The sequence below is a fragment of the Erithacus rubecula genome (genome assembly GCF_903797595.1).
Source record: "Erithacus rubecula genome assembly, chromosome: 29".
Taxonomy (NCBI): domain Eukaryota; kingdom Metazoa; phylum Chordata; class Aves; order Passeriformes; family Muscicapidae; genus Erithacus; species Erithacus rubecula.
In genome coordinates this window covers 3,157,775-3,185,732 of record NC_136681.1, presented here as the reverse complement: position 1 = coordinate 3,185,732, position 27,958 = coordinate 3,157,775, and the positions used below count along the sequence as shown (strand labels likewise).

General features: G+C 57.4%; 3 protein-coding genes and 1 long non-coding RNA gene across 5 annotated transcripts in view; all 4 read right to left on the bottom strand.

The window, feature by feature from the left end:
- BIN3 (bridging integrator 3) overlaps positions 1-4,070 on the bottom strand; it is a 44,294-nt gene extending 40,224 nt beyond the window's left edge. The window contains exon 1 of the mRNA XM_079328775.1: positions 4,019-4,070. Coding sequence (XP_079184901.1) covers positions 4,019-4,026 — 8 coding nt within the window. The 5' untranslated portion in view covers positions 4,027-4,070. The remainder of the gene's footprint in view (positions 1-4,018) is intronic.
- Positions 4,071-8,761: 4,691 nt separating this feature from the next.
- On the bottom strand, positions 8,762-10,044 carry LOC306813475. Its single transcript, XR_013776992.1, has 2 exons — positions 9,870-10,044; positions 8,762-9,826 (listed from the first exon to the last, which is right to left on the bottom strand). It is a non-coding gene; the product is annotated as an uncharacterized lncRNA (long non-coding RNA).
- Positions 10,045-10,762: 718 nt separating this feature from the next.
- EGR3 (early growth response 3) lies at positions 10,763-14,888 on the bottom strand. 2 transcript variants are annotated; one of them, XM_079328766.1, is made up of 3 exons: positions 14,785-14,888; positions 12,956-13,113; positions 10,763-11,902 (listed from the first exon to the last, which is right to left on the bottom strand). In XM_079328766.1, exons 2-3 carry the CDS (start codon positions 13,107-13,109, stop codon positions 10,863-10,865), a joined length of 1,194 nt encoding a protein of 397 aa, XP_079184892.1. In that variant the 5' UTR covers positions 13,110-13,113; positions 14,785-14,888; the 3' UTR covers positions 10,763-10,862. The 2 variants fall into 2 exon arrangements, with proteins under 2 accessions (XP_079184892.1, XP_079184893.1); XM_079328767.1 differs by lacking the exon at positions 14,785-14,888 and adding an exon at positions 12,188-12,292 and having other exon boundaries at positions 12,956-13,081.
- A 10,639-nt stretch (positions 14,889-25,527) lies between these two features.
- Positions 25,528-27,958, bottom strand: part of PEBP4 (phosphatidylethanolamine binding protein 4) — a gene marked incomplete at its 5' end in the record, with an annotated part of 73,690 nt that continues 71,259 nt past the window's right edge. Inside the window, one exon of the mRNA XM_079328776.1 lies at positions 25,528-25,902. Within this exon, the coding sequence (XP_079184902.1) occupies positions 25,811-25,902 (92 nt within the window). The 3' untranslated portion in view covers positions 25,528-25,810. The remainder of the gene's footprint in view (positions 25,903-27,958) is intronic.

The window sequence follows — 27,958 nt, the reverse complement described above, 5'->3', positions numbered from 1 at the left end:
ACAAAAACACCAGGAATAACCAATAATCTGTGCAAATTCATAATACAGAAAACACCAGGAATAACCAACAATATGTATAAACCCATAACACAGAAAACACCAGGAATAACCAATAATCTGTATAAATCCATAACACAGAAAATACCAGGAATAACCAGCAAACTGGGAAAATTCATAACAAAAACACCAGGAATAACCAAAACCCTGTGGAAATTCATAACAGAAAACACCAGGAATAACCCAAAACCTGGGAAAATCCATAACAAAAACACCAGGAATAACAAAAACCTGTGGAAATTCATAACACAGAAAACACCAGGAATAACCAAAACCCTGTGGAAATTCATAATACAGAAAACACCAGGAATAACCCAAAACCTGGGAAAATCCATAACAAAAACACCAGGAATAACCAAAACCTGTGGAAATTCATAACAGAAAACACCAGGAATAACCCAAAACCTGGGAAAATTCATAACAAAACCACCAGGAATAACCAATAATCTGTGCAAATCCATAACTGAAAACACCAGGAATAACCAATAATCTGTATAAATCCATAACACAGAAAAAAACAGGAATAACCAATAATCTGAATTAATCCATAACACAGAAAAAACCAGGAATAACCAACAATCTGTATAAATCCATAACACTGAAACCACCAGGAATAACCAATAATCTGTATAAATCCATAACACAGAAAACACCAGGAATAACCAATAATCTGTATAAATCCATAACACAGAAAAAACCAGGAATAACCAATAATCTGTATAAATCCATAACACAGAAAAAAACAGGAATAACCAACAATCTGTATAAATCCATAACACAGAAAAAACCAGGAATAACCAATAATCTGTATAAATCCATAACACAGAAAAAACCAGGAATAACCAATAATCTGAATTAATCCATAACACAGAAAAAAACAGGAATAACCACCAGCCTCAGTCTGAGGCTGTGCAAACCCATCCTCTGGGAGAGACTGGCAGCTCCTCCTCATCTCCATCCACTATGAGGTTTGGTTTGATGCTTTTCAGGAAGCTTAAAAAACAATTTATGAAGTCAAAAATGGGACACTGGGGGCACAACTCATCAAAGCAACAAGCTGCCAGCAGCCCTTAAATCTCTGGGGATTTCCTTGACACAAAAATTGAAAATGTGAGTGGTCAGGAGCCCAAATGGTGACAGTTTGTGCCATGTCTCTGCAGGACAAAGCTTCATCCTCTTCCTGGGCTCCAGCAGCCCTGGAAAAGGAGGGATTGATCCAGGACTGAAAGTGCCCAGACCCACATGGAAGTTGAGTTAAACTCTGGAAAAGGAGGGATTGATCCAGGACTGAAAGTGCCCAGATCCACATGGAAGTTGAGTTAAACTCTGGAAAAGGAGGGATTGATCCAGGACTGAAAGTGCCCAGATCCACATGGAAGTTGAGTTAAACTCTGGAAAAGGAGGGATTGATCCAGGACTGAAAGTGCCCAGACCCACATGGAAGTTGAGTTAAACTCTGGAAAAGGAGGGTCTGATCCAGGACTAAGGGTGCCCAACACAGAGACCCACATGGAGGTTGAGTTAAGCCCTGGAAAAAGATGAACCCAGGACTAAGGGTGCCCAGAGCCCCCTGAAGCTGAGTTAACCCTGGAAAAAGAAGGAATCAGCCCAGGGCTAATGATGCTCAACACCAGACAGACCCCCATGGAATCTGAGTTAACCCTGGAAAAAGAGATCAAGCCAGGACTAAGGGTGCCCAGACCCACATGGAAGTTGAGTAAAGCCCTGGAAAGAGATCAAGCCAGGACTAAGGGTGCCCAGACCCTCATGGAAGTTGAGTTAACCTGGAAAAGAAGGAATCAGCCCAGCAGTGAGGGTGCCAGACCCCCATGGAGCTGAGCTAACCCTGGAAAAGGATGGACCCAGCAGTGAGGGTGCCAGACCCCCTTGGAGCTGAGTTAACCTGGAAAAGGATGAACCCAGCAGTGAGGGTGCCAGACCCCCATGGAGCTGAACTAACCCTGGAAAAGAAGGAATGAACCCAGCAGTGAGGGTGCCAGACCCCCATGGAAGCTCTGAAGCTCCTCCCTGAGTTCCTTCCCTCAGATTTCCAAGGAAAAAGTGACTCCACCACCTCATCAAGCCAACAGTGTGGCTGAGCAAAGCAGAGCTGAAGTGACTGCAGAGGATAAATGGGTATTTTGAACCCAAATGCCCAGTTTTAATCAGTATCTCTGCACCTCGTTAATTATTAATGTGCCTCGTTATGTTATTGCAGAACATTTCCAAACCACAACTTCCACAGATCCCAACCCAAAAAATCTTCATTTTCACCATGGAACTCAACTTTCCAGGCAAGAAAAAGTCCAGTGCTGGATCTCTGGGATTATCCAGGATGAGAAATCACACACAGCAATCCAGATTAATTTCTAGTATTATTAATTAATACAATTCAATTAAATAAGCACCAAAGGAATCAGTGTGTCCAAACTGAGCCCTCATCTAAACACATGAGAATTCTTCTTTCCTCTTTTTTTTTTTTAAGGGAAAAGTTTTATTTCCATGGAGTTGGAGTTGATTTTACAGGGGACATTTGGGGACACTCCATGTACCTGGGCAGGGGGGAGGGTGGGAAGGGTCTGGGGGTGCTGAGGGGGCACAGGTGAGGGGTGCACACCTGTGTGGGGACAGCAGGGACAAACTGGCCAGGACTGGGACAAACCTGGACAGGATTGGGACAAACTGGACAGGATTGGGACAAACTGGCCAGGACTGGGACAAACCTGGACAGGACTGGGACAAACCTGGACAGGATTGGGACAAACCTGGACAGGATTGGGACAAACTGGACAGGATTGGGACAAACTGGTCAGGACTGGGACAAACTGGCCAGGAGTGGGACAAACCTGGACAGGACTGGGACAAACTGGCCAGGAGTGGGACAAACTGGACAGGATTGGGACAAACTGGCCAGGATTGGGACAAACTGGACAGGATTGGGACAAACTGGACAGGATTGGGACAAACCTGGACAGGACTGGGACAAACTGGCCAGGACTGGGACAAACCTGAGCAGCACCGGCTCCGCTCCGGGCCCATCCCAGCTTGAAGGAGGAGCCGGTACCGGGCGGGCCAGAGGCGGAGGTTCCGCTTCCCGGTGCCCGGTCCCGGTTTCCCCTATCCCGCTCTCCCCTATCCCGGTTTCCCGTGTCCCGGTTTCCCCTATCCCGGTTTCCCCTATCCCGGTTTCCCGTGTCCCGGTTTCCCGTGTCCCGGTTTCCCCTATCCCGGTTTCCCCTATCCCGGTGTCCCCTATCCCGCTCTCCCCTATCCCGGTTTCCCGTGTCCCGGTGTCCCCTATCCCGGTTTCCCCTATCCCGGTTTCCCCTATCCCGGTTTCCCCTATCCCGGTGTCCCCTATCCCGGTTTCCCCTATCCCGGTTTCCCCGGTCCCTATCCCGGTTTCCCGTGTCCCGGTTCCCCGTGTCCCGGTTTCCCCGGTCCCTATCCCGGTTTCCCGTGTCCCGGTTCCCCTATCCCGGTGTCCCCTATCCCGGTGTCCCCTATCCCGGTTTCCCATGTCCCGGTTTCCCCTATCCCGGTTCCCCTATCCCGGTTCCCCTATCCCGGTTTCCCCTATCCCGGTTCCCCTATCCCGGTTTCCCCTATCCCGGTTTCCCCGGTCCCTATCCCGGTGTCCCCTATCCCGGTTTCCCGTGTCCCGGTGTCCCGTGTCCCGGTTTCCCGTGTCCCGGTTTCCCCGGTCCCTATCCCGGTGTCCCCTATCCCGGTGTCCCGTGTCCCGGTTCCCCGTGTCCCGGTGTCCCCTATCCCGGTTTCCCGTATCCCGGTTTCCCGTGTCCCGGTTCCCCTATCCCGGTTTCCCCGGTCCCTATCCCGGTGTCCCCTATCCCGGTGTCCCCTATCCCGGTTTCCCGTGTCCCGGTGTCCCGTGTCCCGGTGTCCCGTGTCCCGGTTCCCCGTGTCCCGGTGTCCCCGCTCCCGCTCTCCCCTCACTCACCAGCTCATGTTCCCCCTCCGCCCCGCGCCGCTCCCGGAAGTTCCGCCGCGTTTGGCCCCGCCTCTTCCGGGAGCGCACACGCACCCCCGCGGTGCCGTCGCGTGACGTCACACACACGAGCGTGACGTCACGGGAGAGGCGCGCGGAGAGAAAAGCTGTAAATTCGTCGGATTTTGGTGTAAAGGGTGGAAATGGGGCGGGAGGGGGTGGAGTTAAAGGGGTGGGAGCTGTGGAGAGTCCTCGGGGCGGGCGAGGAGGAGAAACTGCCTGGATCATCCTGGGGCGGGAAAAGAAAGGGAATTACATGGATCATCCTGGGGTGGGCAAGGAAAGGGAATTACATGGATCATCCTGGGGTGGGCAAGGAAAGGGAATTACATGGATCATCCTGGGGTGGGCAAGGAAAGGGAATTTAATGGATCATCCTGGGGTGGGCAAGGAAAAGGAATTACATGGATCATCCTGGGGTGGGCAAGGAAAGGGAATTACATGGATCATCCTGGGGTGGGCAAGGAAAGGGAATTACATGGATCATCCTGGGGTGGGCAAGGAAAAGGAATTGCCTGGATCACCCCAAGGTGGGCGAGGGCACAGGGAGGGGATGCCCAGGAGCATCCCAAAAGTGGGAATTTCCTGGGATCATCCCTTAAATGGGTGAGGATGCAGCGGGGGGGATGCCCAGGAGCATCCCTGGGGTGGGTGAGGGGGAGGAATTGCCTGAGAGCATCTTGAGCTGGATGAGGGCACAGAGAGGGGGTGCCCAGGGACACCCTGGGGTGGGATTCCTGGGATCACCCTGGATGGGGTTCCTGGGATCACCCAGGATGGGGTGCAGGGGGTGCCCAGGGTTATTCCCTGGGGTGGGATTCCTGGGATGGGGTACAGGGGGTGCCCAGGGACACCCTGGGGTGGGTGACAGCAGGGGGAGGAGCAGAACTGCCCCAGTCAAGGAAATCCAAGGGATGTGAGTCACCTTTGGAAGAGCAGGAACACCCAATTTTGGGGACAACCCCCCTCAAACCCACCTTGAGGAGGCAGAACAGGGGTGAGATGAGCAGCAAACTCATTTTGGTGACCAAAAACCCACCGTGTCCTCAGCCCTGAACCATCCACCACCTCCCTCCAGAGCCCCCCACGATCTGGGTGCCCCCAGACCCCCTGTCACCTGCCCGGGGTGACATCCTGGGCTGGTGTCACCAGCCACATGCCAGCACACGGGGTGGAGGCCCGGGCTGGGCGCCAGGGGTGGCTTTATCAATTAGCAGGTGGAGGTAAACAGCACGGTAATTACAGCCAGGGAGGATGATGCTAAACTGGGAAGGTGTTACCGACACCGGTGAGGACAGGGAGGGATTAGCCCAAAAGGAGCGGGGGGGGGGGCAGATCCGGGGGGGTGGCAGCCCCCAGCAGTGTCACTTGTGTGCCAGGAGGAGGGAAAGGGATGGATTTTGGGGTGCTGGTCAAAGGGAACCCCGAGGGGAGGCAGCCAGGAGGGTCCCTGACATCCCCACAGGTGTGGGCAGGGTGAGGAGGAAGAGGAAGAGGAAGGCTGGGGAGGTTCTGCTGGGCCAGGCTGCTGCTGCTGGCCTGTCCCCACCTCACTGTCACCTCAGGGTGCAGGGGATGGGACAAGACAGAGCTGGCACCAGCCTGGATCTGTCACCCTGGTGGGCACAGCACTCAGAGTGCTCTTCTGTGGAGGCTCTGCTGTCTGTCCCTCTGTCCTGGGAGGATGAGAGTGGCCAGAACACCCATCCAGGGGTGGGGATGGATCCACACGGAGTGGGAGATGAGGGTCAGGCCATCCAGAACCATCCAGAACCATCCAGAACCATCCAGAACCATCCAGAACCCATGTGGGTGATTCTCCTGCCGGGCAGTGACAGAAGCCGAGCCAGAGGTGAGAAGATCAGGGAAGGATCCCACCAACATCTGTCCTCCAGCTGCAAACCAGGAGCTCCTGGCTGTGCATCCAGGGATGGAGTCCCAGCTCTTGGTGCTCCTCCTGAGCAGCAAATCCCATCCTGTGGAGAGCTCCTGGATCCAACCACATCCTGCAAAGCCCCGAGGACCCTCAGCGGGGAGGAGCGAGGTGTCGGTGCCTCCTCAGCACCTCGGTGCTCCCTCTGAGGAGGGAAAAGCAGCAAGTTCTGTGGAGCTGGTAGGTGCCTGGAAGCCTTTCCCTCCTCCCCAGAGCGCAGATAGCCCAGAACAGGGATGCAAAGTGCCGTGTTTCCGTAGCAACCAGCATTTTTTCCTGCAAGGTGCTGCACGCTCCCCGCGCTCTGCCACCCAAGGGTGCTGCTCACCTTCCTGCCCTGCCCCCTGCCCAACAGGGTCCCCAGTGCCTGGTGGGCTCCTTCCCTCCTCCTCCTCCTGCCCCAGAGCACAGAGAGCTCATAAGGAGTGAGGATTAACCCCACACAACAAAGCAACAAGCTGCCAGCAGCCCTTAAATCTCTGGGGATTTCCATTATAAAAAAAAAAAAAAAAAAAAAAAAAAAAAAAGGATGTGAGTGCTCAGCGGTGCCCAAATTGTGACAGTTTGTGCTGGACAAAGCTTCATCCTCTTCCTGGGCTCCTGAAACCAAAGCCTGGAAAAGGAGGGATCAACCCAGCAGCAGAGAGACCCACATGGAAGAAGGAGCCCAAAGTGTTGGGTGGCTCCTCTGCTGTGCCCATTCCACGATCTCCAGTGATTTCCAGCAGGAGCCACCAGTGCAAATGGGCACCTGCAGCACCTGCAGCACCTGCAGCACCTCCACAGCACCCTCAGGTGAGGCTCTCCCTGTGCATGGCACCTCCTGTTCCTTCCCAGACACCACGATGGCTCCCAAAATATCCTGCAGCCCCTTCTGGCTGCAGGACCTGCAGAGCACACAGGGAAGGACAATCCCAGCTCATCCAAACACTCAACCACCAGGAATCCACAATTAGACTCCAAAAACAAGTCCTCAACACCACGAGATGCCACCCCTGGCTAGGCCAGCTGCGCCCTGAGTCACTGTCAAGCCCTGGATCTTCCCCAAATTATAAAACTTTCCAAGCCAGGGAGCTCAACAATGGGCAGAGCTGCCCTGGAATGGCTGGAGCAGCAGGAAAATTAAAAAAAAAAAATCTAATCTGACAAGTGTGTTTTCATACCCAGCAGGAAAAACCACAGTGCAATGCACGGGGAAGGAGGACACTGGTGAAATACCCAATCCCAGCACAATCCCAGCACAATCCCAGCACAATCCCAGCACAATCCCAGCTCCAGCAGCTCCATCCCCATCCCTGGGGAAGGCTCCAAGTGCCACCACTCCAAACATCCAAACGCCTCCCAAAATCTCCCACTCGCTCCTCGTGCCCGCGCCAGCGCTGAAACCCGCCGGGTTATTTTTGGGTTATTTTTATCCTGAGCCATCCAGGCTGGGAGAGGAAAAAAAAAAAAAAAGAAATAAAAATCCCCTGTGGGTGAAGGGCACGGGGGCATTACCGGCTGAAGCAGCACGATCCTCTTTGGTGGCCCAAAGTCACCGGAGCCGCGGCAGCAGCGGCGAAACCGCGACGGGTCACGGCGGCACCGGGGGACGGGACGGGAGGACAAGGACAAAGCAAGGGCAGGGCTGTGGGGGACCCAAATCATGGCTGGGTGGCCAAAATCTGTGTTGGGTGGCCCAAAATCTGTGTTGGGTGGCCCAAAATCTGTGTTGGGTGGCCCAAATCCCAGTTGAGTGCCCCAAAATCCGTGTTGGGTGCCACCAAATCATGGTTGGGTGCCCCAATCTGTGTTGGGTGCCTCCACCCTGACTGGGTGACCCAAAATCTGTGTTGGGTGACACCAAATCATGGTTGGGTGCCCCCACCCTGACTGGGTGACCCAATCTGTGTTGGGTGGCCCAAAATCCGTGTTGGGTGGCCCAAAATCCATGTTGGGTGACACCAAATCATGGTTGGGTGCCCCCACCCTGACTGGGTGACCCAAATTCTTATTGGGTGCCACCAAATCATGGTTGGGTGCCCCCACATCCCAGTTGGGTGCCCCCATCCTAACTGGGTGACCCAATCTGTGTTGAGTGCCCCAAATCATGGTTGGGTGGCCCAAAATCCGTGTTGGGTGGCCCAAAATCCGTGTTGGGTGACACCAAATCATGGTTGGGTGCTCCAAATCCTTTTTGGGTGCCCCCAATCTTTGTTGGGTGTCCCAAAATCCTTGTTGGGTGCCACCAAATCATGGTTGGGTGGCCCCAAATCCTGTTTGAGTGCCCCAAATCTTTGTTGGGTGGCCCCAAATCATGGTTGGGTGGCCCCAAATCCTGTTTGAGTGCCCCAAATCTTTGTTGGGTGGCCCCAAATCTTTGTTGGGTGGCCCCAAATCCCAGTTGGGTGCCCCAAATCCCAGAAAAAGGGACCCAAGGGCGGCACCAGTCGCCTCCAGGGTCACCCAGCTGGGTCTTGCTGTGCCATCCTGTGGATAGAACTGAAGGAGAGGGAGGGGGGGCTGAGAAAAAAAAAAAAGTGGGTTATTGCTTCTTTTTTTTGTTGTTGTTGTTTTTTTAAAATCATGTAAAAAAATAATATTTAAGGAAATACAGCACTAGGAAAAAAAAAATTCTGTACAGACAGGTTTCACACAGCACCCACTTCCCTGCACATTTCAACCCTTTTTACACTCCTGTTACACAGCAAAACCTTTCTTTTTTTTAAACTTTCCAAACCAATATAGATCATTTTTAAGCAAATAAAGATATTTACTACAGATTTTGATTGTCAGCAAACACAATATATTTACTGCATTAGCATTTGCTCACAGTGCAAATGGTACAACAATACATCAGTTCAATATTTCTGATTTTTTCCCTTAAAAATGCTGTATGCATTAACTATCATATTTGCATTACAACATGACAAATGAGCAAATGAAATGTGTGTGAAAATTATCACCTTTTCACAATATCAAGCATAATTTTTTTTTTTTTAACCTTAGTATAAGGTACTATAAATCCAAGAAATAAAAACATCCACAAAATATATTACATCTGGTATGATTTTTTTTTTTTCTCTAAGTACTCAACTTTATACAAAAGTCTTTCAAAAAATATCATTCCCTTAGGTTTGTGTGGTTAAACCTGATTGTGGTTTGTTTTTTTTTTTTTTTTTTTTTTTTTTTGTTCCTTTCAGTTCACATAAATTAGACTGCATTCTTCCTCTTCTCTTTATTTTTTGTACGTTTTTAATGTGGTTTTTTTTGTGTTTTTTTTTTCACATGCAGACATCAAACCTGGATAGCACGACCTTTTGGCAACAAAGATTTTTTTTTCTTTTTAAGTCATTATTATTTTTGCTTAGTTTAGCTTAAATGTCTGAGCACAGTTTTATTAAAACAAAAGAAGAAAAAAATCAGAGCAGTCATGCAATGACATGCACATACCAGAAGGAGAAAGAAAAAAAAAATAATAAAATAGAGGACTAATTGATTTTTCTCCTCCATAGTTGGGTGGTTGTTTTAAAGTGACCAAATAAAATAAAATAAAAATATCTCACATTATAAAAAGTATTCAGCAAAATACTGGGGTGCTTTTTTTTTTTTTCCCTGTATTTCTGTAAAGAATTTCCCTTCTGCTGAAAAACAAACCGAAAAAAACCCCAATAATTATAATAAAAAGGAAAAAAGAAAACAAAAACAAGAAAACAAACCCAAAAGCTGCTGCCGGGACATCGCTCCCCACCCCCCCCCCCGAGGTTGGGGGGACCCTCGGAGCCGCCCCCCGCCCCCCAGCCCGGCGGGGGGGCTGAGCCCTCTTACCTCCAGCAGGGGAGCCGGTGCTTGGGGACACGGGGGGACACAGGGGGACAATGGGGGGACAACGGGGGGACAACGGGGGGACAACGGGGGGACAACGGGGGCTCCAGGGCAGAGGAGAGGAGCCAGATCAGCTCCATCCATCCATCCATCCATCCATCATCCATCCATCCATCCATCCATCCGTCCGTCTGTCCGTCCGTCCGTCCATCCATCCGTCCATCCATCCATCCGTCCATCCGTCCGTCCATCCATCCATCATCCATCCATCCATCCGTCCATCCGTCCATCCATCCATCCGTCCGTCCATCCATCCATCCGTCCGTCCGTCCATCCATCCATCCGTCCATCCTTCCATCCATCCGTCCGTCCGTCCGTCCGTCCATCCGTCCGTCCATCCGTCCATCCGCCCCCTCGCGGATCCTGGAGCCCCGGGGGAACCAGGATGGCACCGGGAGCGGGGGTCAGATCCCCGGGCAGGGCGGGCGGCTCGGAGCGACCCCTGGGATCCAGGAGAGCCGGGATTATTCCCGGGATCCGCCGGCCGGGCAGCCCGGAGCGGGGCGGGATGGAGGCGGGAGGTGCCGGGCGAGGTGCGGGAGAGCCGGGATGGGGCAATCCAGGCGGGATCCGAGTAATCCAGGTGCGGGAACAGGGTGCGGGCAGCAGGGATCCCGCAGAGCCGGGCCAGCAGGGTGCGGACAGCAGCCGGGATCCGGGAATTGCGGGAGCGGGCAGCCGGGATCCGGGCAGGGCGGGCGGCCCGGCCCCGCGCCGCGCGGGTGGAAGCGGCCGGGATGTGGAAGGTGCGGGAACAGGCAGCCGGGATCCAGGTGCTTGCGGGCAAATCCCAGCGCGAGTCCGGGCAATCCGGGTGCGGGCAGTGCGGGTCCCGTCGATCCAAGTGCAGGCAGGATCCAGGTGCGGGCAGCCCGGAGCCGGGCAATCCGGGTGCAGCACAACCCCGGTATCCCCAGCACCGTGGGGTTCCCCCCGCAGCGGTGCCGAGGGCAAGGGGAGGAGGAGAAGGGGTGACACCGCGCCGCCCCCCACAATCCCTCAAGCGCACGTGGTGACGGCGGGGGCGAGGGCGACGGGGGGCGAGGTGGTGGCGGTGGCGGTGGGGGGCGCGGCGGGGGGCTGCCCGCCCGAGCCCTTCTCGGCCTTCTTCTCCTTCTGCTTGAGGTGGATCTTGGCGTGCCGCTTGCGCTCGTCGGAGCGGGCGAACTTGCGGCCGCAGAACTCGCAGGCGAAGGGCTTCTCGCCGGTGTGGGTGCGGATGTGGGTGGTGAGGTGGTCGCTGCGGCTGAAGCTCCGCATGCAGATGCGGCACTGGAAGGGCTTGTGGCCCGTGTGGATGCGGAGGTGGCGGGTGAGCTCGTCGGAGCGGGAGAAGCGGCGGTCGCACCCCTCGGCCGGGCAGGCGTGGGGCCGCTCGTGGAGCGGCGTCTTGCTGGGCCGGTTGGGATACTTGCGGGGTCGGATGGGCTTGAGGGTGAGGGGCGGCTGCGGCAGCCCCCCGAAACCCGGGTGGATCTGCTTGTCCTTGAAGGCCTTGATGGTCTCCAGCGGGGTTATGGGGGGCGGGTTGACGCGGATGGGGTCCAAGCTCTGGAAGGGTTTGTGCTCCGTGATGGTGCCCATGTCGTTGGGGTGGTGGTAGAGGTTATAGTCTGGGATCATGGGGAAGAGGTTGCTGTCCAAGGCGGGTTTGGCCGCCTGGTAATCCTGGGGGGAGTAGGTGAGGCCAGGGTTGCTCTGGGGGTCGTGGAAGGAGACGGGCTCTGGGTAGAGGTCACTGCAGGAGGAGTAGGGTGGCAGCGCGGGGTACATCTGGTCCACCTCGCCCTGCGGCGGCCCCATGCTGCCCGCCGAGCTCTGCGTGCTGGTGAGCGCGCCCGAGGACGGCGGCACCCCCAGGATGCCGGCGCTCATCAGGCTGATGATGTTGTCCTGGCACCAGTTGGAGGGCGAGTCGAAAGCGAATTTCCCCAGGTAGGTGACAGTCTTGTTGCCCGGGGCGGGTTGAAAAGTGCCCGAGTAGGAGGACAATTCCTGACCGGCCTTTTCGTTCGCTAAGCCAATGTCCATAACATTATCTGCAAAGTGCGAGAGAAGCGGGGCAGCGTGAGCCGGGAGGGCCCGGGGGGGAGCACCGGGGACGTACCGGGGGATGCTCCGGGGAGCGGGGACGCACCGGTTCCTCCTCGCCCCGCTCCCCCCTTCCCCTCCCGGCTTCCACCCCGCGAATGCGGCGCTGCCTGCCGGGGGTCCCGACGATGCGGGGCCGCCCGCGCCGCCCCCGCGAGGAGCTGCCCGGGGTGGGTGGGTGGGTGTGTGGGGGGGACACCCCACCGCCGCGCCGCCGGGGGGGAAGGAGGTACCTGCGGCTACAGGTAGGATTCCTCCCCGTCCAGCCCCGGCAGCGCTGGGCACTCCGCGGAGCCGGGGCTGCGGCCGCCGACGCCGTTACCAACTCGCCGCCTTCCCTGCGCCGAGCCCCGGCGAGGAGAAACACGGGGATGGGGAGGGGAGGGTGGGGGTTTAGCCTGGCGGGGCTCCGCGTGGGAGCGGGGACACGCGGGGAGCACCCGCCCCCGCCGCCCTCGGCGCTCACCTGTGCCCCCCAGATCCTCCCTCTCTCCTGTTATCCTGTCACACCCCCCCCCCCCCCCCCCCGTTTTTCCCCCAACCCCGCGCTCCGGGAAACTCGGCGCCGCGTCCCGGGGAGCCCACGCTGCCGCCGCCGCCGCTGCGGGGTGTGGGGGGGCGGCTGCCACGGCCACGCGCGTCCGCGGCGCCTCCGCACCCGCGCGGATCCCTGCGCGACACGGGGGTGCCCGGCCTTTCCCCTCGGCCCCTCCGGTTTTTCCAGCCGGGTTCTCCTCCCCACGGAGCCCGGCCGCCGTCCCCGTACCTGCGGCGGCGGCTCGGCGGCGGCAGCGCTCGGCGGAGCCCTGCAGCGATCGCGCGGAGACACGGCGAGGAAAGGGGTGGGTGGGTGCGGGGGGGGGACGCTCCCCAGCCCCAGCTCTTCCCTTCCCTCCGAGGCTCCATGACACCCTACCCACAGCATCCTCCTCCTCGCCCCACCGGCTCCCCCCCCGCTCCTGCCTTTTCCCCATTTTCCTCCCCCCCCCTCCTCTTTTTACCTGCAGCCATCTGGTTGTAGTGAGCCACCGAGTCGCTGGTGCTGGAGAAGATATTCAAAGAGTTGGGGATCTCCTCTGGGTACAGATTGTCAGGCAATTGGTTCATCAAAGTGTTCATGGTCCCCGGCAGCTTCTCCAGTAGTTTGCCTGTCATAGCACTGGAGGAAAAGGCTGGTTCAACGTGGCTCCGAGCTCAGCTCCCGAGGAAACAACATCCGAGTGGCAAATCCGTGCGAGGGAAATCATGCAAGAAGAAATGTTGGGGCGGGGGCGGCGGGGGGGAGGAGGAGGAGGAGGCGGTGGGGGGGGGGGGGCTGGGGGTGGCCGGGGAGGGGGGGGCGCGGGGGGGGCGCGGTCCTCCGTGGGTCCCTTGGTGGTGTTTCCTCGAGGGGGAGGGGGCGATCTGGCTGGCAGATGTGGTTGTAGAAGCTGGGGGGGTGGTGGTGGGGGGGGAGGATTTAACCCCTCCTCTCTCTCTCTCTCTGTCTCTGTCTCTGTCGCCGGCTCCCGGCCCCGGCCCCGCTCCCCCCGCGCTCGGCCCCGCTCCGCTCGCCGGTTCCTTCGCTGCCGCCCGACTGCTCCGCCGGGGACTCCGCGGGGCCTTTATGCGGGAGCGCTCCGTGACGTAGCTGCCCATATATGGACAGACAAAGCCGAGCCGAGGCCGAGACGTCACAATGGAAGCTCCGCACAATGGAACGTTGGAGAGAGAGCAGGAAGCGGGGCCGGCGCGCTCGGGGACGGGGGACAGGGGACCGGGAGAGGGGACCGGAGACCCTGCACCGAGCAAAGGGGACCGGGCACGGACACCGGGCTAGGGGGAGCGGGAGCGGGGCAGGATGCACCACGGGGATGGTGTAAAGGGGATCGGTCACCAGGCATGTTGCACCGGGGAAAGGGTTCCCGGTACCGGGCATCCTGCACCGGGCAGTGGAGACCGGGATCTGAGCATCCCGCAGCGGATAAAGGGAACCGGGCGGGTACCGGCACCTCGCAGCGGCAAAGGGGCACCGGGCACCCTGCACCGGGCAGTGGGCAGCAGGAACCCTGCGCGGGGCACCGGGCATCCTGCACTTGTCACCGAGTGCGGGGTACCGAGCACGCACCGGGCATCCCGCACCGGGCACCGGGCACCGGGCCGGGGGTCTCGCATCCCCCGCGGGGAGCGGTGCTGTCCCTCTGAGGAGGGCAGCAGGCGGCGGCTCCAGCCCTTCCAGCCCGGATCATTCCCTCCGGGAAGCAGCGGGGGCGCGGGGACAATCCGCCCCCGCCGTGCCTGACCCTGCGGCCGCCCCCGGGGCTGCTCAGAGCCGCGCTCTTACCGGGAGGGTTTTCAGAGCCACGCTCTTACCGGGAGGGATTTTTTTTTTTTTTTTTTTTACCTCTAGTGGAGACCAGGACTGGCCACAAACCCCATCCCGCAGCCCAGGCTGGCACAGGGACGGGATGGGAGCCGTGCGGGGAAAGCCACAGCGCCAGGCAGTGGAGTTTGGTGGGAAGGAGAGGGTCAGAGTGGGGGGGATGCAGAAACCTCCAGCCCCTCGGTGTGGTGGCAGTGGTGACAGAGGGGATGGCTCTGCCCCGAGACGCCCCCTCCCCATGTCCCGACTCCCGTGGCGAGCAGCGCTTGGAATACTTTAAAAACAGGTAACACTTGTTGGTCGCCTGTGATTTTAACCTCACCTCCCCCCTTTAAAAGTTTGGCACTTCCAAGGCGTCAGTAATTAGGTGGTTTCGTGCTAAGTGTGCCAACTGATGCTATCTTTAAAACCCTCCGAGTTATATAGCAAATGTATGGAAAAATGCTGTGTTGCAATAGCTCCACTTACCCAATTCCTGCAGGGCCGGCTTTGCCATGGGAGTGAAATCCGGGCTACGGGAGGGCTGCGGCGGGAGGGGACGGGGGGCACGGGCACACCGGGGCTCCGGAGGTGCAGCCAGGCCCGGGAGCTGTCACTGCGCGGTGCCGGCGGCCGCTCGGGGCGGGGGGCCGGGGGCGCAGGGTGAGGGGAGTGGTTTTGGGGGTGTGGAGGCAGCGAGCCCCGATTTGAGCTGTTTGTGACCGCAGGGGGAGGAGGGGTTCATGTGTTCCATCAACTTTAGGGTCACCGTTCACTTTAGGGCTCCCCACATTCACTTCAAGGCCGCTCACATCCACTCCAGGGCCCCCCACATTCACTTAAAGGCCCCCCACATCCACTCCAGGGCCCCCCACATCCACTCCAGGGCCGCTCACTCAGTGCAGCCCCCCAACCGCTGCAACCCCAATTCTGCACTGGTGCCCCTCCATCGACGGTCCCCTCTTCCATCAGAAGTTCCCCCTACGCTGTGCAGAGCTCCCCAACCCGTGCAGAGCCCCCCAACCCGTGCAGAACCCCCCAACCCGTGCAGAACCCCCCAACCTGCTCAGACCCCCCAGCCTGCACAGACCCCCCAACTTGCACAGACCCCCCTCCCCTTGCACCCCTATCACCCCCATCCTTTGCAGGGCACTCTCCTCGTTTTGCACCCCCTCTCTCCGTCTCTCACCCTACCTTTCACCCCTTCCCCCGCCCCCCCAAAATCATCACACCCCCCCCCCCCGTTTCCAGCGCATCCCCCGCCCGCCCCGCCCGTGGCCCGGCGCGGCCCGGGGGGAGCGCGGCGGCGGCGGCGGCGGCGGCGGGAGGGAGAACGGGGGGGGAGAGCGGGGCGGCGGCGGGCGGGCGGCCGAGGGGAAGCGCCATACAAGGCCTGGATCCGGCCCCGCCTCCGCTCCCTTCTTTGGCCGCCGGTTCCGGCGCCCCCGGCGCTGCCGAGGTGCGGGGCGGGCTCGGGGCGCGGAGGGGGATCCATAACCCGCGACCCCCCCCCGGGTAACACCGGGCCCTCCTCACCCCCGCGGGGGTCCCGCTGACACCCCTGTGCCCCCCAGGAGTGCCCCCCGTGTTTCTCTGTCACCGCATTCCCACGGTGGCAGCGCGCCCGCCGCCGCAGAGCCGGGGATGCTGCGGGGTCCCCTCGGCTCCCACGGCCCCGCAGGTCAGAGCAGGGAACCCCCAAAATTAAGCTGTGCCTCCTCAACCCTTAAATGTACCCGGTAACAACAGCACCACTCATTTCCTCCCGATTTATGGTGGAGGGGTTTGTTCCCGAGGGTCCCGTGGGCGATTCCTGCTGGAAAACTCCGCATCCCCACGAGTGGCGGCCCCACAGAGCCGGGGGGTGTCTGTCTGCCCCCCGAGGGTGACAGTGACACGGGAGTGTGAACGCTCACCTGCCCACCCCGACACGAGTGGCACCTGCTCCCCGCTGGGGACGCAGCCGTGGGGCTGTGGGTGCACCCCAAAGCCGCGTGCTGGGGTTTAGGCTGGGTTTAAAGCTCCTGAGTCATGAGGAGCTGCCGCTAAACCCGGCTGGTGAGAGCGGGGCAGCTCAGGCACTGACAGCGGTTTGATTGGGAACGGCCTAAAGCCAAAATAAACCCAGGCAGACTTAGACTGGCACGGAAACGGCCGCATGGGGGTTGGACTGGCTTAGTTACAGCTCAGCTTAACGGGTCGGAGCATCCCGAGCAGAGCTCTTTACCCGACGGGAGGGGGGAATAAATAGAGACAGCCTCACCTGGGACGCTCTGGATGGTTTTAAATCCAGCCCAGGCTGGATGGAGTCTGCAGCTCAGAGGTTTCACTTTTTTTTTTCGTCATCCCACACACCTTCCTCATGTGAACCCCATCCTGAGCCGGGTGTTTCAGTAACTGGATCATGGGTATCCCATGCACGTGGATCTTCCCCTGCCCAGCTCCAGTGAGACCCCACCTGCCCTGCTGGGTCTGGGGGGCACGGGAGGGACGGGGAGCTGCTGCAGGAGGTCATGGAGCTGGAGCCAGGCTGGGAGAGCTGGGAGTGTTCACCTGGAGAAGGGAAGGATCCAGGGAGAGCTCAGAGCCTGAAGGGGCTCCGGGAGGGCTGAGGAGGGACTGGGGACAAGGATGGGGGGACAGGATACAGGGAATGGCTCCCACTGCCAGAGGGCAGGGCTGGGTAGGATATTGGGATGGAATTCCTGGCTGGGAGGATGAGGAGGGGCTGGGATGGAATTATCAGAGGAGCTGTGGCTGCCCCTGGATCCCTGGCAGTGTCCAAGGCCAGGATGGGCGAGGATTGGAACAACTTGGAATAGTGGGAGGTGTCCCGGGATGAGTTTTAAGTTCACCCAAACCACTCCAGAAATTCCACGAAATGCTGCCACCCCTCCTCAGTCCCAAATGTCCCACACCAGCATTGCCTCATCCCCCCTCACCTCACCGTGCGACAAACAGGGACATTATTTAACCATGTCGCAGCCTGGCCAATCCCTGTGACACCCACCCAACAAGGACCCGAGAGCCCCCCGAGCGCCCGCGCCCCGATCCTGCCTCGGGGGCTCTGTGATGCTGAGAGCAGCCAAACCCCATCCCCAAAATCCCGCTGGCCCCCGTGGGGCCCGGACCGTGTTCCCCTGGGTGCTGTCACCTGGCAGGTGACTTCTTCCCCCTCCTCTCGGTTTTGTGACCCCCCTCGGGCCGCGGTTCGTGTGCCGGGAGCGCTGCAGGTGCTCGCTGCGCATCCTCGGGGGACCCCCCGGCCTTCCAAAAGGTGAACTCACATTTTAGGTTTTTCACCCAATTAACGGCAGTCTAATTGTTCTTACAGGGAGGGGAACGCGAGCCAGGTTTTCGTGCCTTGTGGCGAGGCTGAGGGCTGCTCGCTCCCTAAAATTCACTCGGATTGAGCTGAGCACGGACAGAGCTGAGCCTTGAAGGCTGAGGGACATCACCGATTCAGCGTTTCAGGAGCCCGGCGAGGCTCCACACGATGCACAGCTCAGTGTTTTAACTCCACAGAGGCACCGAGGGACCATCCGTAATGAGGGCGATGATCATCGCCATTGTCACCTCATCCCGGCTTACGGAGGATGCTCAGGCACGGAGCCCGGGGCGCACACCGAGCCTTTCGTCCCCAGCCCTTGGATGAGCTGCAGATGCAGATCTGGGGCTGGTAAGGTCACAGACTCGTAAACAGAGTGTGGCTGGTGGGGACCTGAAAGGTCACCGGCCTCCTCCCCCCGGGGGACGGCGATGCCAGCGCCGCGTGTGTAGGCGGCTGCATGGATGGTCGACAGCACCAACTTCTCTCGAGCAGCTTGGAGAGGGGAAAAAACACACCCCGAGCCACCCAAACCACGGGCTGAGTGGGAGATGTCTGATCAAACATCAGCGGTTTCTCAGAGCTGTGAGTTCGGTTTTGTTTACAAGCGCCGGGCTGATGTGACGCTTCAGGGGTGTTCTGGTTCACTCTGGAGAACAAACAGCTGGCCAGATGTGGCTGTACCAGAATAACCAGCAGGTTATTCTCTGAGCATCCCATGGCCTGGCATGAAAGGTGCTCAGCACAGGCAGGGAAGGGATTCAGGATATTCTGTAATTTCTGGGGGAGGAGAGACTTTTTCTTTATTGCTTGTGGGAAATCCTCATTGCAGGCCAAATTCTGGCTGAAGGAACTTCAGCCAGGAGAAACTTCAGGGCAACCCTGCTGATCCCAGAGCAACACCCTCCCAGCCTGTGTCCTTCCCAACTCACTCTCCTGCCTCACCTTGGTTTCCCTGATTTGCCTGTGAAAACTCCACACCCTCCTCCTCCGGAAATATTTGGAAACACTCGAGCTGAAATATGCATGGAAAAGGAGATGGGCATTCCCTCATGGAAAAGGGAACTGGCATTCCCTCATGGAAAAGGAGATGGGCATCTCCTCATGGAAAAGGAGATGGGCACTTCCCTCATGGAAAAGGGAACTGGCATTCCCTCATGGAAAAGGAGATAGGCTTTTCCCTCTTGGAAAAGGAGATGGGCATTTTCCACTTGGAAAAGCAGATGGGCATTTCCCTCTTGGTAAAGGAGATGGGCATTTCTTTCTTGGAAAAGGAGATGGGCATTTCCCTCTTGGAAAATGAGATGGGCATTTCCCTCTTGGTAAAGGAGATGGGCATTTCCCTCTTGGAAAAGGAGATGGGACATTTCCCTTATGGAAAATGAGATGGGCATTTCCCTCATGGAAAAGGAGATGGGCATTTCCCACTTGGAAAAGGAAATTGGCATCTCCCTCTTCCTGCAGGGGAGGAAGGGACCCACAGGCAGAACTTGCTGCCCTGGGGTGTCCCTGGGTAGATCCCAAAGAATGGATCCCCACAAGCCAGATTTGGAAGCATGGGAGCTCTGTGGGTGGCTGTGGGAAGCCCTTTCCTGCCTCAGTTTCCCCCGTGGCAAGGCAGAGATCAGCCCTGCCTCACCCTGTGTGGCAGCAGGATGAACAGCTCGGGATGGGGAGGAAAAGCCCTTTGGAGCAGAGCTCCAAACATCTTGCTGATCCTGAAATGGGTTCTGGATGGCCGGGCTTGGTTGCTGAAGGGAACAGCCCTGGGAGATGGCTGGAGGCCAGGGATGCACCTGCAGGAGAGTTTGGGGTGCTGTGGGGAGAGGCTGACCCCAAAGAGCATTCTACAACTGCTGATGCTCCCAACCCCACAACTCCTGATGCTCCCAACCCCACAATTCCTGATGCTCCCAACCCCACAACTGCTGATGCTCCCAACCCCACAACTCCTGATGCTCCCAACCCTACAACTCCCACTGCTCCAAACCCCACAACTCCCACTGCTCCAAACCCCACAACTCCCACTGCTCCAAACCCCACAACTCCCACTGCTCCAAACCCCACAACTCCCACTGCTCCAAACCCCACAGCTCCCACTGCTCCAAACCCCACAACTCCTGATGCTCCCAAACCCCACAGCTCCCACTGCTGCCCCCAACCCCACAGCTCCCTCTGCTCCCAGGGGAGGGTGGGTGACCCCAGGCTGTGCCAGCAAGGTCCTGCTGGGTGCTCTGGGTGCTCTGGGACCCTCTGGTCCATCTCAGCCCGACTCAGGTCTGGCTTCCCAAGCCTTTCCTGTTATTATCCAGCTGGGGAACGATAGCAGCAGCAGCTGGTGCAGTGTGACCTGCAGATAAGGAGACAGCTGATTAGCAGGGAAACTACAGAGCAAACCCAGAGTGAAAGTGGTCCCAAGGGAGCAGCAGCGGTGGGAAGGATGGGATTCCAGCCAGGAATCAGGCACAGCTGAAAACCCAAGGATGATTTTATGGGACAAGCAGCAACCTCAGCGTGGTGACCCCAGGCAGGAGCCCTGGAGTGACCCCGAGAGAGGGACCACAAAGGCGCTTTTCAGCGTGAAACCAAGAAACAGAAGAGGAACTGGAGGCTGGAATTGCAGCCCCCAGAGCTGTGCCATGACACAACTCTGTGAGTGAGCGAGTGATTCCCTGACGGAGAGGAGCAGAGGACGTCAGGACCCCCCAAATCTGCAGCATCCAAGGGAAAAAGGGCTGGGAGCTGTGTCAGCACGGAGGGGTGAATCCAGCACGGCGGGATGTCCTCCCAGACAGAGAATTCCAAAGGCTGCGCGCCTGGGAAAAAGCGCTGCTGCCGAGGGCTGCGCTAAAGCCGCGCAGGAGAAACTGGGCAGAGGCCAAAGGCGAGGGATCCGTGAGCCATTGAAACCAGCCCGGGGGGGAATTCGCCATTTCCGAGCAATGAGGAAATGCGAGGCTGCCTGAGGAGCCGCGGGGCTGCGGGCAGGGAATGGGAAGCGAGAGCAGCCGGCAAGTGAGGACAGGTCGGGCCGGGGCCGCGGGGCGAGTCCGTCCGTGCTGGGGATGCAAAGCCGGCAGGCATCGCCCCATCCATCCCAGAACGGGATAAACAGGGCACAGCTGCTGCGCTGGGACCACCGCGGCAAAAACGCTTTGGGGTTTTTTTGTTGGTTTGTTGGTTTTTTTTTTGTTGTTGTTGTTGTGTCGAGGAGCGTTTTGGGGCAAACCACATCTGAAGGTGCTCGCGGCTCCTGGAGGAGTGGGAGAGGCTGAGAGTTTCCCGCTGCTGCGGACAAAAAAAACAGCTCAAAGCCGCTCGGGGAGCAGCTGAAAGAGGAAACAAAACCTGGGCTGGGTTTCTCCCCACGGAGCATCCCGTGGATGCTCATCCCGGGGTGCCTGGCAGCGTCTCTGGGCACAGCTGAGCTGCTGCTTTCCCTCAGGAACTGCTGGAATTTGCATCCCAGGACGCTGCCAGAGCCTGGTCCAGCCCCAGTGAGCAGGATGGGGGTTGAAAACCCCAAAATCAACCAAAATCTAACAGGGCAGCACCACAAAGCTCCTCTGGTGTTATATTTGGACCCCCAAAAAATAATGAATTATTGCTAATTAATGAAACCATCAATGCAGGACCAACCTTTGTGCCCCTCTGGGTGCTGGCACGGTCACAGAGGTGGGGACATGTCCCTGTCCTCGCCTTGCCTGCCTTCCCTATTACTTCAGGAGCCCTAAATTCCTGCCACAGCCCAGCTGCCTCTCCCAGGGCCCGCCCAGCTGCCAGTGCAGCCTCCCAGCCCCATCCCCGTGCCAGGGCACCCCCAGACCGGGGGGTTTGTGTGCCCCCAGCACTCGGACGAGGGCTGGCAGCTCCTCTCTGCCTCCTGCCAGCGTCGCCCACCCTGTGGCTGACGTGCTCAGCATCCCGTGGGGCTGATGCTGCTGCTCTGCCCGGGGGATTCTCCCACGTGGGGCTCCCAAAACGGGCTGGTCCCCAGCAGCACGTGGGGATTTTGGGGGTTATCCCTCCTGCCCTGTTTCCCGGGGGAGAGTGCAGCCAGGCTCGGCTCGGGGAGAGCAGAGATGTGCAGATAGGGGAGCTGCGAGGTGTGAGATATCAGCAATTAATTGGTAGGTTGATATAGTTATGTGCTTAGATCATCATCAGCTGATCCTGCTAATCCCTTCTTGAGCAAGTCTCCTGCTGGGGGGGAGCTGCTGCCTGGCACTGCCTTGTCCCTGTGCCATCCCCAGGTGCCACCGAGGCTTTTGGGGTGCCAGAGGTGCCCCCCACCCCCCACCTTTAATCTGCATTTTCCTGGGCTGAGCCTTCTGCATTAAACCCCCCACCCCTTGAGCCAGGGGCTGAGACTTTCTCCCATTAATTATTTCAGTGATTATTAAAAACAGGTAATTGTTATCCTGCTGGCTTAGGGCTCGTGTTTAGCACGAGCTTCTCCTGGCCTCCAGCCCAGTTTTGGGAAGGAACACCCCCCTGTGTGCTGCTGGGTGCTGCTGTTGCTCACCAAGAGCACTCAGTTTTCACGAGTTCATTGTGAATTTTTAAACTGTGAGTCCTCCTTTCCCTCAGTCATGCCGTGGAGTGGGTGGGTTTGCTTCAGGAAAGGGGCTGGTGTTGCCCAAACCCAGCTCAGAGCCCCATCCTGGGAGAGCAAAGGGGATTTGTGTCCATCCCACCAGCCATGCCCGGGCTCAGCTCAGCTCACAGCCCCCCAAAATCTCTGGGATTTTGTGTTTCCATGGGTTTGTGGCCTTGGAACTGGAATTGCTGGGATATACTGGTGCTGTAGGTCCAACCCCACTGCCCCACACCTGAGCTCACCCCGCTCTCTTTTCTCCCAGCCCTTCACACCAAAAAGTCACAAAGCCACGGGAGTGGAAAGTCGAGGTAACAAATACAAATAAAACTTCCTCTGGAGTCTAAAAATGACACCCATAGACAGCAAAAAAAAACCCTCAGGGTGACAATAACAGGGGATGGAGCTATTTCAGTGTTGGTCTGTTCCATTGCAGCGCTGGGCTTGTGGCTGCTCAAAACCAGCCACTTCCCCAGGGACGTGACGTGTTTCCTTTCCATCACAAACTGATTTTAGAAGCAAAACTTTCTGCATTTAGGCAGCTGAGAGGTTCAGCTTCTCTTTTCTGTCTGGTGCTGAGGGTGAGCGAATGGAAGGAGATAAAAGGGGTGGGACCAGCAGCAAGTGACTGTACCCTGCTTCCTCCTTGGGAGTTTTTTTTTTTTTTTTCCTTTGCTCTTTCTAAATAATCAAAAAGTGAAGCAGAAAACCACAATTAATATTTTCCACGCCGTGGAGGCCTCGGGTGCATCCCAGTGAGAGTTTGTGGTGCCAGGCTGGTCAGGGCTGCTGCTTTAGCAGCTCTGAGTGTCCCCACAGGGGCTGGTGCTGTGTCCTGGCAGGGATCACCAGCCACAGGGGCAGCTGAGCAGATTCCTGACCTGCATCATCCCTGTCCCAGCTCCATCTCATCTCCTTCTCCATCATCTCCATCATCTCCATCATCTCCATCTCCATCCCTATCATCTCCATCCCTATCATCTTCATCTCTGTCTCCATTCCCACTTTCACCTTCATCCCCATTTTCATTCTCCATCTAATCCCCATTCCCATTTCCATTCCCATTCCCATTCCCATCCCCATCCCCATCCCCATCCCCATCCCCATCCCCATCCCCATCCCATCCCATCCCATCCCATCCCATCCCATCCCATCCCATCCCATCCCATCCCATCCCATCCCATTTTATCTCCATTTCTATGCCATCCCATCCCATCCCCATCCTCATCCCCATCCTCATCCTCACCTCCATTAATGTTTCCCCATCCCCATTCTCATCTCCACTCCCCTCTCCTTCTCATACTCATCCTCACTTTCATCCTTGTTCTCCATCTACATCCCCACCTCCATTTCCAACTCCACCCCCATTTGTGTCCTCATTCCCATTCTCCCTCTGTCCCTATTCCCATTCCCATTTCCATTCCCCATCCCATCCCATCCCACTGATCCCAATTCCTCAGTTTCACTCCTCTCACCCCTAACCAAACCCAGGAACCAGGTGATAATTTCCTAGAAGGACAAACATCCGTTTTCCCTTTTTTCCACCCAAAATAACCCCCAGGCACGAGGACAGGGCAGGGGGAGGATGCTGGAGTTTGGCTGCAGGATGTCAGCAGAGCTGTGACCTCTCATTTACACCCCAGCTCACTCTGACCGGGCCAATTACACCCTGCTGAGGGCAGGGATAGAAAAAGAGAAGGAGAAATCCAACTTTAGCAGACTTCCATGACATCTCAGTGTCATTTCCTCTGCTGCTAATCTTAGCCCCAGTGGCAGCAGGGTTCGTGTTGAGTCTTTTTTTGTTTTTTTTTTCCCCGGGTTGTGGTGTTACCCAGTTTCCTTTTTTTGTTGCTTTGCTTCCCAGAGGCTCCTGCAGCTTCACCCGGAGTTGTGTGGCCAGGGTGAGCCTGGATCCTGCTGCTGCAGCCCCCCAGATCCACCCTGATCCACCCTGCAGGGGGGGCACAGAGCTCTGAGGGACCCTGATGTGATTCAGCCCCTCCGAGGCAAAGAGTCACTTCCTGCAGGGAAAAACCAGGCCAAATTTAACCCCCAGTGCAGGATTGAAACTCACACTTAACCCCCAGTGCAGGATTGAAACCTGCATTGAACCCCCAGTGCAGGATTGAAACTCACACTTAACCCCCAGTGCAGGATTGAAACCTGCATTGAACCCCCAGTGCAGGATTGAAACCTGCATTGAACCCCCAGTGCAGGACTGAAATCCATGTTCAAACCTCCCTGTGCAGGATTGAAATTCACATTTAACCCCCAGTGCAGGATTGAAATCCATGTTCAAACCTCCCTGTGCAGGATTGAAATTCACATTTAAACCCCAGGATGGAAATGCATGTTCAAGCCATCCAGTGCAGGACTGAAATTCACATTTAACCCCCCAGTGCAGGACTGAAATCCATGTTTAACTCCCCACAACTGAAATTCACATTTAAACCTCTAGTGAAAGATTGAAATCCATGTTCAAGCCCTCAAGGCAGGAGTAAAATCCAAATTTAACCCCCCAGGCAGGACTGAAATCCGTGTTTAACCCTCCAGAACTGAAATCCATGTTCAAGCCCCCCAGGTAGGACTGAAATCCACATTGAACCCCTCAGGACCAAAATCCACATTTAGCCCCCCAGGACTGAAATCCACATTTAGCCCCCCAGGACTGAAATCCACATTTAGCCCCCCAGGACTGAAATCTGCTCTGACTGCCAGGACCCTGCAGGATGGCACAGAGACCTTTTTTTGGCATCTGTGTCCCAGACCCAGGCAGTGATGCAGAGCTGAGATGCAGCAAGCAGAGCACCCAAACCCCTCTGCAGGATCCCTGTGCCCTGAGCCAGCCATTCCCTCGTGCCTCAGTTTCCCCTGGCTGTCCTGGGGATCTCATTCCTGGCCATGGGCAGGACATTGGTGGCTTTGTCACAGCTCAGATTGGGATGTGCTTCAAGGAGGACCCTGCAGGCTGGTGAATCTGAGCCTTGGGGAAATCTGAGTCGGAGATGAAAGCCTAATTAAGGAGCTAATTAAAGGGGAGGTCTGGCTAAGTGGCCAGTAGGCAGAGCTCTGCTGATTTATGCCTTTAATCTTGGTTTTGCTTTCCAAGAGGAACGGGCTGAGGGCAGAGGCAGGGCAGGGCTCAGTTCCCAGCTCCCACACCGTGCCACCAAGGGATTTCTGCACAGCCATCACTGTCCCTGTCCCCCCTGGGTGACCCTGGGGTCACCCAAACCAGGCTCTGGCTGGTCCCATCACTGCTGATCCTGCAGAGTGCCAGGTGCTGTCCCCACCACAGAGCCCTGGGTGCTCCATCCAAATTTTATTTGACAAGCTGCAGGCATCAAACTCCAAGTCTCCAGGGGGTCAAGTCAGAAAAGGGGTTGAGGGAGGGGAAGGGGTGATGCCAGAACTCCTGGGACACCTTCTGGCACATTCCCCAGAGGGAGAGAGAACTTGGCTTTGGGAAGGGAAGGATTGGTGGCTTTGGGCTGAGAGCAGGGTGGGTTCATCCTCCTTGAGTCCTGAGCTCCAGACAGAGGTGAATCTGTGGTGTGGAGATGTGCAGGACCAGGAAGGGATGGCCAGAGTTAATCCTCGTAGTTTTTGGTGAGGAACTGGGTCGAGGCCACAGGCTGGCCCAGACTAAAAACCTCCACGAACTCCTTCAAGTCCCAGGTGCCTGGGGAGAGAGGAAAAAAGGGGTGAGCAGGGCTGGAGAGGGGAACAGCCATGTGCAGCTGCTGCTCTGCCCCAAACCACATCCTGCACACCCCAGGGGCCCCAGGGACAGCGGCGAGTCACGGGGAGCCCAGCCCTGAGCACCCCGGGGTACCCGGGGCTGGCTCCTCTCTGCCCCCTGACCTTTGCAGCAAACCTTCCCAGGAGCCCACCCTGGCTGGAAATCCCCCTGGGGATGTCACAGCAGATCCCCTGTCCCCCTCACTGGTGTTCACTGAGCTGCTGCTGCCCCACAGCCTGCTGGAGCTGAGGGGGCTCCTCATTCCTCAGCCTCCTCCCTCAGGGCTGCCCTGAGCCCAGGAGCCCCCCAGGTCTGGGGGCAGCTTGTGCTGGACCCAGCTGTGCTTTGGTTGTGCTGGATCCAGCTGTGATTTGATTTGGGGGGCAGCTTGTTCTGAATCCAGCTGTGATTTGATTTGGGGGCAGCTTGTTCTGGACCCAGCTCTGGTTTTGTTGTTCTGGACCCAGCTCTGGTTTTGTTGTTCTGGACCCAGCTGTGGTTTTGTTGTTCTGGACCCAGCTGTGGTTTGGTTGTTCTGGACCCAGCTGTGTTTTCCCCGTGTCGGTGGCAGGGAAACCCTCTCCAGGGCCGAGGGCAGCAGGGATTCCCTCCCACCCGGCAGAAATCCCCCTGTGGCCGGCGAGGGTCGGCACCGAGCCCGGCTCTGGCTCCGGAGCATCCTGCCCTGCCCCGAGGGGCTTTCCCTGGCACCCAAACAGCTCAGGCTGCCCCTCCCTGGCCCAGCGGGGAAAGGGGCCGCTGTTTATCTCAAACCTCTTATCTCCTCTTCCTGGCTGCTCTTGAATGTCACGCGGCAGCCCGGCAGCCTTTATCTGCTGTCACATCTCAGCCCGACCCGAGCACCGCGTCCCCTCTGCCCTTGCAAAAGTGCTGAGCAAAACCCGAGCTGCTGCATCACCTGCGTGGGGGTGCTGACGGCTCGGGGAGCTGCTGGAGCTCCCACCTCGGGCTCTGAGCTCCAAAAAAAGCTCTGGAGATTCTCGTGGTGACGGCGCCGCACGCTGTGACCTCCCTGGTGCTCCAGGGCCAGGGAAGGAGCTCAGAGGATGCTCAGGAAGGAGCCTGGAGCTCACAGGATGCTCAGGAAAGAGCCTGGAGCTCACAGGATGCTCAGGAAGGATTCTGGAGCTCACAGGATGCTCAGGAAAGAGCCTGGAGCTCACAGGATGCTTGGGAAGGAGCCTGGAGCTCACAGGATGCTGAGAAAGGAGCCTGGAGCTCACAGGATGCTCAGGAAGGATTCTGGAGCTCTCAGATGCTCAGGAATGATTCTGGAACTCACAGGATGCTCAGGAAGGAGCCTGGAGCTCAGAGGATGCTGAGGAAGGATTCTGGAGCTCAGAGGATGCTCAGGAATGATTCTGGAACGCACAGGATGCTCAGGAAGGAGCCTGGAGCTCAGAGCATGCTGAGGAAGGATTCTGGAGCTCAGAGCATGCTGAGGAAGGATTCTGGAGCTCGCAGGATGCTCAAGAAGGATTCTGGAGCTCACAGGATGCTGAGGAAGGATTCTGGAGCTCACAGGATGCTCAGAAAGGATTCTGGAGCTCGCAGGATGCTCAGGAAGGATTCTGGAGCGCACAGGATGCTGAGGAAGGATTCTGGAGCGCACAGGATGCTCAGGAAGGATTCTGGAGCTCTCAGGATGCTCGGGAAGGAGCCTGGAGCTCACAGGATGCTCAGGAAGGAGCCTGGAGCTCACAGGATGCTGAGGAAGGATTCTGGAGCTCACAGGATGCTCAGGATGGACTCTGGAGCTCACAGGATGCTCAGGAAGGATTCTGGAGCTCACAGGATGCTCAGGAAGGAGTCTGGAGCTCAGAGCATGCTGAGGAAGGATTCTGGAGCTCGCAGGATGCTCAGGAAGGATTCTGGAGCTCACAGGATGCTGAGGAAGGATTCTGGAGCTCACAGGATGCTGAGGAAGGATTCTGGAGCTCACAGGATGCTCGGGTAGGACCCTGCATCCCAAATC

Coding starts and splice junctions, on each gene's coding strand:
- EGR3 (XM_079328766.1), bottom strand. CDS start 13,109: ATGACAGGCAAACTACTGGAGAAGCTGCCGGGGACCATGAACACTTTG. Junction 11,903..12,955: donor CTACAACCAGATGGCTGCAG/GTAAAAAGAGGA, acceptor CGCACTTTGCAG/ATAATGTTATGGACATTGGC.